The sequence below is a fragment of the Mesoplodon mirus genome (genome assembly GCF_964341445.2).
Source record: "Mesoplodon mirus genome assembly, chromosome: X".
Lineage (NCBI taxonomy): Eukaryota > Metazoa > Chordata > Mammalia > Artiodactyla > Ziphiidae > Mesoplodon > Mesoplodon mirus.
Window position 1 is genome coordinate 137,156,131 of NC_138981.1, and position 14,500 is coordinate 137,170,630.

The 14,500-nt window shown below is 40.9% G+C and overlaps 1 protein-coding gene across 2 annotated transcripts; it reads left to right on the forward strand.

Moving 5' to 3' along the window:
- Positions 1–1,330: 1,330 nt before the first annotated feature.
- VMA21 (vacuolar ATPase assembly factor VMA21) lies at positions 1,331–9,750 on the forward strand. Of its 2 annotated transcripts, none has more exons than XM_082610523.1 (3): positions 1,331–1,449; positions 7,551–7,660; positions 8,566–9,750. In XM_082610523.1, exons 1-3 carry the CDS (start codon positions 1,343–1,345, stop codon positions 8,706–8,708), a joined length of 360 nt encoding a protein of 119 aa, XP_082466649.1. In that variant the 5' UTR covers positions 1,331–1,342; the 3' UTR covers positions 8,709–9,750. The 2 variants fall into 2 exon arrangements, with proteins under 2 accessions (XP_082466649.1, XP_082466648.1); XM_082610522.1 differs by lacking the exon at positions 1,331–1,449 and adding an exon at positions 1,546–1,709.
- Positions 9,751–14,500: the final 4,750 nt, after the last annotated feature.

A 14,500-nucleotide genomic window follows, 5' to 3' on the forward strand; every position in this document is an offset into this window, starting at 1 on the left:
AAAAATCAAACGAAGGTGATGTTTTTAAGTAGATCCCTTATGGCAAGTAAATACATTCAATTCATTAGGTTTCTAAAAATATTAAAAATTGTCAGAACCCCCTTTACTACATTTATGGATCCCTAGTGGTTCAAGGGCCTCATCACAAGGTGATTAGCTAGAGCAGGGGTCCTCAAAATTTCTTGGGAAGGGCCAGATAGTAAATACTTTAGGCTTTGTGGCCCATACAGTCTCTGTCACAAACAACTACACAATGCTGCCATTGTAGCATGAAAGCAGCCATAGGCCATACAAAAGAATGAGCATGGCTGAGTTCCAATAAAATTTTATTTATGGACACTGAAATCTGAATTTCATGTAGTTTTCTCGTGTGACGAAATGTTATTCTTCTTTTGATTTTTTTTAACCATTTGAAAACGGAAAAACCTTTCTTAACTCACATGCTGTAGAAAAACAAGTGGCAGGCAGGCTGTAGATATTTGGCCATCTGGCCACAGTTTGCTGACCCATGAGCTTAGATTGTAATTCTGCTCTAGTTCTGGCATTAGGTGGTTCTTATACGAAGGGTCTAGGTGAGGACCGGTGAGGGATTACAAATTTAGTAATTTGAACTCAGACCCGGGCTTCCTGCTCTCCGGTCCGAGGCCCCTAACACCACTCTAAGCTGCTGGTTTAGTCATGATTTCAGATGTGGTCTTTGTATCCATGTGGTGCAGAAAATAGATGTGCGGTCAGCGGCCCTTTCCAGGCGTTGACCATGTAAGGGCTGTCCTCTTATTAGCAGCCAGTGGCAACCTAATTTTGTCAAGCCTGACCCTAGGCTTACGCACCGTTTTCGTTTATGTATCTCTCGGGTTGCGCAGCCCGGGAGGCCCATCTGTCCCTTACTATTTGAGTCCCTGTTGTCTCATTGGCAGCTTTCTGAGCAGCTGCAAAATGTTTTTAACTTTAAGTGGAAGCTGGGATCACCAGCGTCTGGCCTGGAACAGTCTCTCTCAGCAAGGGCTCTTTCAGCTCTGACATTCCCTAGCTTTACGGCGGACTCGGTGAGTGTTAAACTAACTCCTCCCAGCTTCCCACGGCTGGACTTTCACTGGGGGCAATAATTAATGAGGCATTTACTCAAGGACTGGGGAATAATGTGCACTACTTTTTTGTGTTGTTGTCGTCGGAAACTGCTTGGTTGCCTAGCACCCCAGTCTTCTGCCTGGTCTTCCTTCCCCGCAGATCATCTGTTCCAGCTGCCTCACAACCACAGCTCCTCAACAAAGGCCGGAACGGGGACGAGAAGTGCTCGCGCGCGCTCAGGGGGCGGCCGCAGCACCGCCCTCCCCGGAGGACCATGCTGCGAGGCAAGTCCCGGCTCAACGTGCTGTGGCTGGGGCACTCGCCCGGCCTGCTCCTGGAGCGCAGGCCTCTCTTGGCGCGCACGCCCCGCAGCCCCGGCCGGTAAGTCACGTGAACGCTTGCGCCCGCGCCTGTGCCCGCGCCCGCGCCTGCGCCTGGCGTCAACACGGCGCGCCGCGCCTGCGCGCTGCGGCCTAGCGCCCGGCACTTCCGGCGCGGTCTGCTTCGACCGGTCTCCCGCGGAGCCGAGTAAGCGCGGACGCCAAGCCCAGCCCGCCTCTGAGCGCCTGCTGCGGGCGTGGCGACGCCATGGAGCGTTTTGATAAAGCGGCTCTGAATGCGCTGCAGCCGTGTGACTTCAGGTAGTCCGGAGCAGGGTCGGGGTCGGGCAGGGGCCTCGAGCAAGAGGCGGACCGGCCCTGGCCGGGAGCGGGGCAGGAGGGAAGGCCCGGGCCGACCGGGCTGACCTGAGGTGGGTGGGCGTGAGGTCTGGACCCTCGAGGCCGGAGCTGAGGGCTAGAGAGAGGGGAAGTGGGTTGGGACCTGCAGCGTCTGCACGCCCGGCCCCTACCCTTCGTTCGGGAGCAAGGGACCCGGGGTCTTTGGGGATAGGTTGGGGGGCTTTCAGCTCCTGTTTCTGGCCTAGCACCACTTCTCGCTGTTGTCTATATTGCGATCTTGCTGTCTGCAGTCTTTTTCCCCACTGCAGGGTGAGCTCCCTGAGAACAGGAGCCTGGCCTTCTCCGTCTTCGTGTCCCCCACAGGGCCTGCATCGTCGGGGCTTAATAAATGTTTGCTGTACGCATGAACGAATGGAAGGGAGAAAGGGCTCTCCCTGATTTGAGTCTGCTTCACTTGGAGAGTCAGTAGGATGGAGGCTGGTGGCCGAGTAGAGGGAACCTGAGGAGAGAGCGGGTGGTTCTTGATACCTCAGGAGGCAAGAGGATGGGGAGGGGTTTAGCCGCCATTCAGTGTGTGCCAGGCTCAGCTTAGGTGCTTTGTTACATACATTATCAGAATTAAGAAAGTGCTTAGTTTCCTGATTTTTAAAAACGATGAAGTTGACTCAGAATAAGTGACTTGCCCAAGATCACACGGTTAGGTCACACAGTTAATAAGTGTTGAAAGCTGGCAGTTGTCCAAGCCCACTGACTCCAAAGCCCGTGCTTTTTGTAGCCCCGTGATCTTTTTCACTCTCACAATGGCAATGTAGGTGTTTGTTTATTTTTTTATTATTGTTTAGTAGTGACGCTACCAACAGGTATTTTTATTAAGTACACTTAGAATACAGTATAGCCCTCCTAGACTGATTCTAGTGTTTCCTAATGGAATTTGCAGTGAAATCTACTTGCAGTGGAAGTCTTGCTTGCCATAAAAGGGAACACGGTAAGCTCTATCTGCTTAGTGTTTGCTGCAGAAGTTTATATGAAGTGGGTAAACTCTAGATGGTTTTAAGAGTGGGGACACAGTAAGGTTCATCCTGAATTATTTGTTTTGTGTGAGGCCAGTTCTAATTCTGAATGTTTTCATTCTTCATTTCTAACAAGTCTCAGTAACACCCGATCAGAGACACATAGGAGAAATCAGTTGAATGACATCAGTAGCTTTGTTTTAGAATAAATCACCGGTTATACCCAAGCTGGCAAGGAGAAAATGTCCTATAAACACTAGAGGAAGTTTGAAAACTAGTTTTCAGAAGTTTGTATGCTTAACTTTGTACTTAGTCCTATATTTGTGAGACTGAAAGTCAAATTTTTGGAGCTTAAGGTAAAGAGAGGTGAGAAGGAGTTGGAGATAAGCTACAAATTGTTAAGATATGCTATGTGTAGAGTGCGTGGGGCTAGAAATTAACATGCAGAAAAGATTCTGTTCGTGTGGTGGGATCATAAGTGATTTTGTGTGCTATAAAACATTTTTATGGTATTATATCATCTTTTCAATAGTACGCTTTTCTCAAAGCCAGGCCAGATAATAGATATTCAAGAGATGATCTAAAGAACAGGAGAACCGGTTAACCTTCCCTTTCTCTAGATTCTCAAGCTTTGTTTCTTTATCAGGTTAGATGATCTGAATTTTGCACACCATAAACACATACTTTATTTTATTTATTTATTTTTCACACACACACACACACACACACACACAGTATTTTATTTTTACAAGAGATAACTAAACTGACACCAAGCATTGTAAATGGATGACCACAACAAAAGCAACAATGACTGCAATTACCAAACACGAAACACACTCACACTATGTCATAATATTGACATTCAGTCCAGGAATCCTCCACTGTAACAGCTCCTTTACTTTGCAGTGAAAATTGATTTGTATATTTTTTGCCTCTGAGTCCTTGTGGGATTTTTTTTATTCAAACAGAAAGTCACAAAAATTATAATCATCCTCATCAGTTAACTCAGTCCCATATAATTAATTTTTTTTCATCTTGATCTTTTGTTAGCACTTTTATGAATTCATCAGTTTTCCATTAGAGTTCTGAAAATGCTTATTCATTCGGTTCAGCAGTATAGTCAGTTACCAGAAACCTGTACTTGTCAGAGTCTTTTCCATGAATTCCTTGAAGATGAAACCCTTTTATAGGAACATTTTTGCAAAAGCATCAGAGTACACCCAGAACTGTCTGTAATGACAAAAGACTTAAAAATGACCATGGTTCAAGATTTGATGAAAGTTCATAATAATGCAATTGACAAGGAAATTTAGTTACCTCTGAGATATACATTTTAAAGTAATAACTAGAATTATGACTTACAACATTATACAAGAACATACAAGATTTTTAGAAATTTCATGTAATGTCTGAAACATTTATATTAACATATTTCCATACAAATAACCCAAAGAAAGTTTAGTATTAGTTGTTTTTTTGTTTTTTTGTTTTTTTTATACTGCAGGTTCTTATTCATCAATTTTATACACGTCAGTGTATTTATGTCAATCCCAATCGCCCAATTCAGCACACCACCATCCCCACCCCACCGTGGTTTTCCCCCCTTGGTGTCCATACGAAAAACACATACTTTTAACTCCCCGAAGAAACACCATGAAGGTCAAGTTTTTTGTTGGGGTCCACGAAAGAATTGGCCAAATACCAACTTTATGTATGTATTATTTTTTATACAATTTTTAAAGGGTTACACTCCATACATAGTTATTACAAAATATTGGCTACATTCCCCGTGTTATACAATACATCCTTGTAGCCTATCTACACAATAGTTTGTACCTCCCACTCCCCTTCTCCTGTATTGCGCCTCCCACCCTCCCCACTGGTAAGCACTAGTTTGTTCTGTATATCTGTGAATCTGCTTCTTTTTTGTTATTTTCACTAGTGTGTTGTAGTTTTTAGAGTCCACGTATAAGTGATATGATACAGTCTCTGACTTATTTCACTTAGCATAATGCCTTCCAAGTCCATCCACGTTGCTGCAAATGGCAAAATTTCGTTCTTTATGGCTGAATAGTGTTCCATTATACGTATGTATTGATATGTTTGTGTCTGTGTGTATACATATATATATCGTATCTCCTTTGTCCGTTCATCTGTTGATGGATACTTAGGTTGCTTCTGTATCTTGGTAATTGTAAATAATGCTGCTGCGAACATTGGGGTGCATGTATCTTTTCAAATTGGTGTTTTTGTTTTCTTTGGATATGACTTTTTGTATTTTTTATATAGAACTCCTGCAGACACTCATATTATTCATAAAGATTACATAATAAATTTTTCTAAAATTTTTCTGTTAGGAAGCAGTGTAAGGGAGCTTATGTATGTTAGATGAGAATGTATAGCTCAGTGATCACCAAAGTGGTATGTATTAAAAGATGATTCATTGAAGTATGGAAAGAAAATAGTAGAATTTCTACATAAATTAAAAAAAATTTAACCTTATCCTTTTTAGTGTCTGGTTTTGCATGCGTTTTACATTTTAAAGAATGCATGAGTAATATGTGTATAGATAATTTATTTTAAAAAGCATTATGCCTGTATGGGGGTGTGTGCTCAAAACTTTTATTTAATGATGGATTGCACAGTCAAAAAAGTTTGTAGACCACTGGTATAAACGTGAAATATTCCCTTCCTTTGTGGCCTGCCAGAAGCCTCTCCTGTAATGGTATACACAGTTATAAAAACTCCTTTGCCTGGATTGTCTAGGGGTACAGAGGAATGTGCAGGACTGTCTAGGACACAGGCTATCATGTTAAGTGCTGTAACAACAGGCATGAACTAAGTGTGGTTGGATCCCAGAGTGATGAATCGTTCCAGCTGGCATAATCAGGAAAGGTGCCTAGAAGAGAGGTTATGCTGGGGGGACCTTGAAGGCTGGGCTGTATTCTTCCTAGAGATACAGATAAAAACTGAACCTCTTGCTGAGTATTACCAGAAAGAATTAAGTTCAAGGGTTGACTCTGAGCATAAAGTTAGACGTGTGTTAAGGTTGTAGGGGAGCAACACTTGCCACCCCGAAATGTCTCTTTGGTATGCAGATTCTTTCAGACTGAAAACAGTCAAGGCCCAAAAGACTCAGGAAGAAACTTCGACCTTCCCCTTAATTGCCTAAAAAAATTTAGATAGAGGGCCTGCTCCTGGAAGAGAGCTATCACCAGAGATACCTGCAAAGAATATGGGCCAGGTGTGGGGGAAATGGGGTATAGAGACTGGTGTCCACTTTGTGTCCCATAGACTCTGCATGGCCTAGCAAACACTTGTTTACCAAACATTTGCTTTGCCATCTTCATGTGAATTGCCTTCTTCCCCTTTGAAATCCCCAACCCCTACCCGCAACATCCTCTTTTGTCTTTAGCTGAAGATGGTATTTAAGGCAAGGGTTTCGGCCATTTTGGCGAGTTACTCAGTTCTCCTGGGTCTCTTCCACGTATACATGTTACTCAACTTTGTTTGATTTTTCTCCTGTTAATATGTCTCATGTCAATTTAATTCTTAGAACAGCTGGAAGAACCCAAGAGGGTAGAGGAAAATTTCTTCCTGCCTGACAAGGTAGTGTGAGGATGGTTAGATTTAAGAAAAAAAGACTTCATCTAAAGGTTAAAAGCTGTAGGGTCTACTGCTTTTAAACGTAATGTATGAGGTGGTATGTATGAGGTATGTGTGTGTCCAGGGTTGCTGGAAGCTTACTACAGCTTCACTGTGTCAGTAGTGTTGCTCATTTGTGACAGTGCATTAGGACAAATGCTGACGTATATCTACTTATCACTAAAACAACATTAAGGAATATTTGAAAGTGGGGAAATAACTTTATTACTGTGTATTAATCTGGAGTCCTTTTTCATGTGCACACATTTTTAACATAATTGGAATAGTATACATCAGGGGTTGGCAAAGTTTTTCTGGAAATGGCCAGATAGTAAATATTTTAGGTTTTGAGGGCCATGTGGTCTGGCGCCACCACTAAGCTCTGCCTCTTGAGCTCCATGAAGTCTTAGGTGATGCATAGACAAGCGGGTGTGGCTATAATCTTTACATTGCTAATGTTTTAAGTAACAGTTTATCTGACTTGTTTTTCTTTAAGCATATAATTTTAAAAGCTTAATTGCATTCTTCAGCATCATTTTATTCTGGAACAAAACTTTTCCCATTGCAATATTTCCATTGATTTTAAAATAGTCTGGAAGAGTAGAATTCACTGAACAAAAAGTTTTGATATCAAACTTTTAATGCATCCATGTGTGAAGGCCGTCTAAGTTGTACTCTAGCTACTTAATTACAGAGAAATTTGAGTAAGTTTCCTTCAGCTGCATTCAGATTGTTCTAGGCTCCTATTTCTTTGGAGATTCTCAAACTTTCTCTGTACTGTATTCAGCTATAGCCACTGATAGGATGCTTTGTGAAGGGACGTGCATTAGTTGTTTTCAGTGTATCTTCTGCCTTGCTACCTCCGTTGTGAATTCTGCAAATCGTGTACATTTGCATAGCACTTGGGAGATTACAAACCACTTTTTTGCACTTTATACTTCCTTTCACACTGGATCTGCTGCTGGATTTCTAGGATCTTCTAATTTTGAGTCCCTGGCACTGCCCCTTCTTCCTCTCGCCACTGCTTTCAAGGCAGGGGCAGTGTTCCCAGCATCTTTTCTGTGGGTATTTATAGCATTTATGGACACAAGAATAGTTGGAAATGGCTGTGCAGGCTCTGATTTTCTCTTTGTTTACTTTATTCCAGAAATGAACGTTCATTAGCATCCACTCTGAAGACACTCCTGTTCTTCACAGCTTTAATGATCACTGTACCTATTGGGTTATATTTCACGACTAAATCTTATGTTTTTGAAGGTAATCGTAGACCATAAAACAAGACATTTCCCCCTTAACTATATTTGAGATTCTGTGCTTTTATGACTTCTTTATATCTTTAAACTGGGTATTCTTAATTTTGCTTCTGTTTTGCTTTTCAAAAATCATGTTGCATGAAATGAGCTTTTTCATCACTTGGTTATTTCAGTTTGACATCATATTTGCTTATGGTTTTCTGTGGAATAGCTTGCAGATCCTTTCTTTTAACAGCCCTTTGAGAGCAAGAGTTGCCTGACATGGGAGGAGGAATTTGGGGGAAGGTACCTTTGGTGGAAGACATTGGAAGGAAGAAAAAATAAAGCTCCCTTTTTTTTTTTTTTTTTTTTAAAGAAGATGTTGGGGGTAGGAGTTTATTAATTAATTTATTTATTTTTGCTGTGTTGGGTCTTCGTTTCTGTGCGAGGGCTTTCTCTAATTGTGGCAAGTGGGGGCCACTCTTCATCGCGGTGCGCGGGCCTCTCACTATCGCGGCCCCTCTTGCTGCGGAGCACAGGCTCCAGATGCGCAGGCTCAGTAGTTGTGGCTCACGGGCCTAGTTGCTCCGCGGCATGTGGGATCTTCCCAGACCAGGGCTCGAACCCGAGTCCCTTGCGTTAGCGGGCAGATTCTCAACCGCTGCGCCACCAGGGAAGCCCATAAAGCTCCCTTTTTTAATGTCAGAGTCCTTAGATGAAGTGATCAGTTGTGGTTTTCATGCAAAATAATGTTCTTCTTGTGTAGAAGGTATTCAAATCTTTAAGTGAATACTTGACTTATCACCATGCAAATCATTCCTTCTTAATTGTCTGACTAGTTAAATATATAGCTAATAAAAATTAGTATGCTTTGTTTTTTGTATTTTGATACATGTTGGAATAAAATGGAAACTTTTTTTCTCTCGCTAGGCGCCTTTGGGATGTCCAATAGGGACAGCTGTTTTTATGCTGCTATTGTTGCAGTGGTCGCGGTCCACGTGGTGCTCGCCCTCTTTGTTTATGTGGCCTGGAATGAAGGCTCAAGGCAGTGGCGTGAAGGCAAACAGGATTAAAGTGAACATCACCTTTTGATAGCATTAAATTGATTTTTTTTAAATGGTAAATGCGTCTGGGGTATTGATGATTTTAATAAAGTTGAACATGTTAAAATCAACCTTATGGAATCACGTTTGACTAGTGTAAATTTTGATCCTTCTAAAACAATGGTTTGTATCATCAGTTTTAACTGTATGAGCCTCTCATTTGCAAATGAGAATTTGGAAAAGTTAAATTGGTTACAGATAAGTATGTGAAATTAGTTACACATTATTCTGGGAAGAATTTGATTATCTTACAACAAAACAATATTTTATAGCATTTTCTCTTTTGGTTGGCTTTGAGTTTTACTCCTCTGGATATATTCATATGTACATAGTGGAGCAAATCTAAACTTTATTTTTCGCTGGAACACTTTTCCTAACTATCATGAAAATAACAGGTCATTGGATTTTGGGTTGTAAATGCATATTGGAAATTGCTTAAATTGTGGACACTGGAATTAATCTGAATGTCACTGAGAAATTTTGCATAAAGTGTAATCCCTCGTCAATAGAAATCTTTCATTACATTATTTCGTGGGGAAACTAGGCTGAATCACACCCATTCATGTAAAAGGACTGGGTTTATTGAAGAATGCAGACAGCAAAGCAAAGAGAGCTACCTGCCTAGGCACCCAGCCTACTCCCTAAAGGCCCCTTGCAGGCCAGCCTCCTGCTTTCAGACAAACCCTGTAACGATCTGATTTGCTCTGGTCATTCAACAATGAATTTATGCTTTAATTACAAGGTTGTGTAAACTCCCTTTAAATTTGTTTTTCCTACTTTTTAATAAGGTATATGAATGAACTTACATTTAAATGTGTTCATTTTTGCATACTTAGGGAGTGTAAACAATCCTGAAAATAGATTATTTTTATCATCCAGGAAGTATTCTTGGAATTTCTAGTCTAGTCTTTTAAATCAGTGCCGTTAAATCCCAGATACATCAATAGATAATAGACGGGGCGGGGGAGAGGCATGGACTTGTATACACTGCCAGGCGTGGGGTGGATGGATGGTGGGGGGATCGGCTCCGTGCTTTGTGGCCGCCTGGAGGGGTGGGATGGGGAGGGTGGGAGGGAGGGAGACGCAGGAGGGAGGGGATGTGGGAACAGATGTATATGTATGACTGATTCACTTTGTTGTAAAGCAGAGACTAATAAAGAAAAAAGTCTTTAATATAACTAGAAAAAAAATAGATAATGTATCTAAGTTAGATAATCCTTGAGGTCCTTTCTGATAGAAAAAGACCCTGTGGTTTTACTTTCGTATCCTTGGTCTGTGTTCTTTCTAGCCACTTGGTACTACTTGTGTGCAATCTAAAACCACACCCCAAAAAAGTGCATATTAAAACAGGAAAATTTAAATTCCCTGTAATGTTGCCACCTGGAGATAACCAGTATTTTGGTTTACATCCTGTGTGCATTTCTTAATGCTAGTTTGTTACACACCAGAAGTTTGGTTTAAGTTCAGATTCTGCCAATTTTACCTGGCGGCTATTTGCATTTTTTCAGATGAGTGATTATTGGCCGTTTTCTTAAAAAGCACATTCTACCTTTACTCTTTTTTTTAAAAAAAATAGTAATAGCTTTCATTTATTGAGTCTTTTTTTAACATCTTTATTGGAGTATAATTGCTTTACAATGGTGTGTTAGTTTCTGCTTTACAACAAAGTGAATCAGTTATACATACACATATGTTCCCATATCTCTTCCCTCTTGCGTCTCCCTCCCTCCCACCCTCCCTATCCCACCCCTCCAGGTGGTCACAAAGCACCGAGCTGATCTCCCTGTGCTATGTGGCTGCTTCCTACTAGCTAGCTATTTTTTTTAATAAATTTATTTATTTATTTTTGGGTGTGTTGGGTCTTTGTTTCTGTGCGAGGGCTTTCTCTAGTGGCGAGCGGGGGCTACTCTTCATCGCGGTGCGTGAGCCTCTCACTGTCGTGGCCTCTCCTGTTGCGGAGCACAGGCTCCAGATGTGCAGGCTCAGTAGTTGTGACTCACGGGCCTACTTGCTCCGCGCCATGTGGGATCTTCCCAGACCAGGGCTCGAACCCATGTCCCCTGCATTGGCAGGCAGATTCTCAACCACTGCGCCACCAGGGAAGCCCCTAGCTATCTATTTTACATTTGGTAGTGTATATATGTCCATGCCACCGTCACTTTGTCACAGCTTACCCTTCCCCCTCCCCATATCCTCAAGTCCATTCTCTAGTAGGTTACTCTTTTAACCAGATATCTCATTGTACAAATTTCCTGTCATTGATAATCCCTAATACAATGGCCCTTGCTGTGAGTGTTTGCCATCACTGATTTTGTTTGTTCACCCCTACTTTTGATGTTGTGGAACTGGACTAAAGGAGTAGAGAGGTAGTTAGGCATAAAAGCAAAGAAGGCATTTGTGTTTATTTAATTGTTGGGAAGAAATAAAAGATTATTGTAGGACTATTTTTTATTCTTGCTTATAGTTAAATGTTATCTACAGTTTAAATGTCTTAAGTAGTTATTCTAAATGTAAAATGTTTTCTTAAAGAGACTGCAGTTTTGGTATAAAGTTCTACAAATTTAATATGAAACTGTAGGATACTCCAGATTGAGTCTAGTGTACTATATGGTAGATTTCTAGATGGTCCCCTCTTTAGATGCCTTGTTGTACTAAAATTTGTCCACCTAATTTCTTTTTTTATAATGTCAAGGTTTTTCTTGTACTTCTGGGATCTTATGCTATTTGTAAAACGTTAATGTCCAGTGTTGGATTGTTTTGTTTGATTTCAGACATTTGCTGAGTAGATAACATGGGTGTGTTTCTGCAAGTATTTAAACCGGGGATTCATGCAAAAGCAGATGTAATTTCCTCTTGGAAAAGTTACCCAGCATTTGAAAGTTAGAATCGGATGCTAAGGTTGAGGTTTGGGGTTATTACAGTATAGACTTGTTTTCACACCAGTTAATATTTTCTTAGGGTTTTAACTGTTAACTGAGTAGTTTGCTGCTGTTGAAATAACATGGTATTTGACAAATAGATTTATTTTTCAAGATGTCTCAGTGATTTCCTCTTGTACAATGTATATACTTCAGGATGTATAAAAAGGAAAGCTACAATTGAGCCCTTATATAAATGTTATAAGGTAGGAATATGTTCACTCTTGTTTGAAAACTGATTGTAAGAATAACCTCAATTAGGGAGTGTAACTTGAAGTGTCAGTACAGGCTACTGATTTAACACATGACCTTCACCTCACCTCCCATTTTGTCCCCAGAATATAATCTTTATTCTCATTGTGCTAAAAAATGAAAAGTCTGCTGTAGAATGCATCTGATGTCATTAGCTCTTCAAGTGGATACCATTTTACATGTGACAGCAGAATTCAGTTTTGAATTGCTGAAGAAATTTAAACCCTCCATAAAAAAGAAAAAAAAAAAAAAACCCAACCTGCGTTTCATGGGAATCTAACAGAAATATACTTTAAGATTATTTTTATCATAAAAATCTCATCAGCTTTGCCCAAAAAGCAACTGCTTGACTTGTTTGGTGTTTATTTTCTGTTTTCATATAAATTTTGTATATACAGCTAGAGGACCCAAGGAGACCAGTAAAAACAGTTAAACAGATAGGGTGTACCCAAGGAAAGATGAAAGCTGAAGGTACGAGACAAAGAATTTATATCCTGTTTTAAGTGCATCTAGTGTATATTTCTTGTCTCCAGACAAGTTCATGTTTATTGTTTTATTTATGCTCAAGTGAAGTTGTACATTGTTGGTAGGCCATTTTATAAATGGTTTGCCTATGGTACAAGTTGATTCATGCAGCCTCTGCTCTTCCATTTAAGATAGTGTTTGCAAGAGCTGGCCTGAAGCAGCACACTCACAACTTGACAAGATTTCTCTTTCCTTTTTGTAGGGGGAAGGGTCACCTGAGAAAATAAATTATTTTCAGGGACTGTGGGAACCTAACGATAAATATTACATGTAACCTGTGAACAGATTAAGCCTTTATATATTCATTAAAGTACTCTGGAATTCCTCAACTTACCATCACTCCTGGCCACACTTTCCTTGCCTGTTTTGTTGCTACGTGTGCTTGAAAGTAATATCTGCCTTCCTTTGAAGATGTTCTATAGGTCATATTTGTCAGTTACAGACTAGTCTTCCTTTTTCTCAAGTTCAGTGAAATCTCACTGAACAGTAATAATAGCAATAGCTAACATCTGCACAGCACCTTACAGTTTGCAGAAAACGTTCACATTTTCTCGTTTTTTTTGCATAGTGAACCTGTTATGAGATTTCTTTTGACCTTGATGCTAAAACTGTTAGAATCTTTGAAGTTGCTAGAGTCACTGAATATGCTTGTAGTCTTGAATAGCGCCCTGACAAGGGGCAGATTTTAGATGCGCTACCTTGAAAGCTGCGTGTAATTATCAAAATGGGGGGCTTGAGTTCTTTGCCCACTTGAATCAGATTTACTTTTGTGAGTGATGTTTTTCTAACTGTTATCTGGATGGATTTTGTATTCATTATATTCTAACCTGTAACTTGTATAAATTTACCATCTGTTGTCATTAAAAAAGTGTTCGTAATTACACTTCGATGTCTCCTGATTAAATTAATAGTTAAGTTTATTAACCTCTTCATTTTTTTACATTTGTTTGCCTCTCTGTTTATACTGTATAGAATATAAATAGTGCTCTCAAGGGTAAGCTTTTATGCAGTAAGTGCAGGCCAGAGACGCTCAAATGGGTGGGGGCTGTGAGGGATGCTGAGACTGGAAGGGCTGTGCTGGGCCCGTTAGAATTGGTGTAGGTAGCAGTGGGGAAAAGAACGCAGTTCCTTGCCTTGTACCTTAAAAAAAATCATTTGGGGGCGAATGGGCTTCAAATACCACTGAAGGAGTGAGGGTGGGAAATACCTGTGGCTAATTAGACAGGGATAGTCAGTTCCTGGCAATGTCCAGCATACCGCTCCCTCATGCCAGTGCCCTGTTTCCTCTGTCCTCTAGGCCACTTGTGGATTGTACAGTTGACCCTTGAACAACACGGGTTTGAACTGCATGGGTCCACTTATTCACAGATTTTCTCAGTAGTGAATACTACAGTGCTACACAATCTGGTCAGTTGAAGCTGCAGATGGGGAACCGCAGATGGGGAGTGTGGAGTTGGAGGATTTCCCACTGTGGGGAGGGTCGGTGTCCCTAATCCCCGCTGGTTCAAGGGTCAGCTGTACTCATTCCAGCTCCTTGCTGCACTTTGGAGGGTTCCAGCTAGTTCTCATTAATAAATAATATCCACTCCCAAAAAAAAGATTTGAGGCATCTTAGTAACAAAATGTACAGGTTACGTACGATTGTATTTATATACAAAAGTACAGATTGTAAAATGTCCAGGGAACTCAGGAGACAGGTAATGACAATGCAGAAACCACTGGAGTCACCTTGTGGGATTTAGTGCCCAGAAGTAACCCAAACCTGAGTCAGAACCTTGGGGCGGTGGGGCCTGGAAATACATATTTATAACAGGGTGTGCTCTGATGCAGCCGGTTTGAGAACCACTGCTAGAGATGGAGAATTATACATGGATATTTTTAATGCTGGACTTGAAGATGTTTGTATAAAGCAGGCCTGAAATGGCAGGCACTTTATTAGGCAAAGGTAGAGTCCTGTGTAATGCTATATTGAAGGTTTAGTTTAAAATCAGAATTTACGGGCTCCTTGACCATCCATATTGACTTTGCTTCACTATTAATGAATTATGTTAACTGAAAACTGTAGTA

Bases quoted from the DNA above. Each gene is read 5' to 3' on its own strand.
- VMA21 (XM_082610523.1), top strand. From the start codon at position 1,343: ATGCTGCGAGGCAAGTCCCGGCTCAACGTGCTGTGGCTGGGGCACTCG. The intron at 1,450-7,550 runs GTAAGTCACGTG...ACTTTATTCCAG, and splicing joins ACGCCCCGCAGCCCCGGCCG to AAATGAACGTTCATTAGCAT. The intron at 7,661-8,565 runs GTAATCGTAGAC...TTCTCTCGCTAG, and splicing joins TAAATCTTATGTTTTTGAAG to GCGCCTTTGGGATGTCCAAT.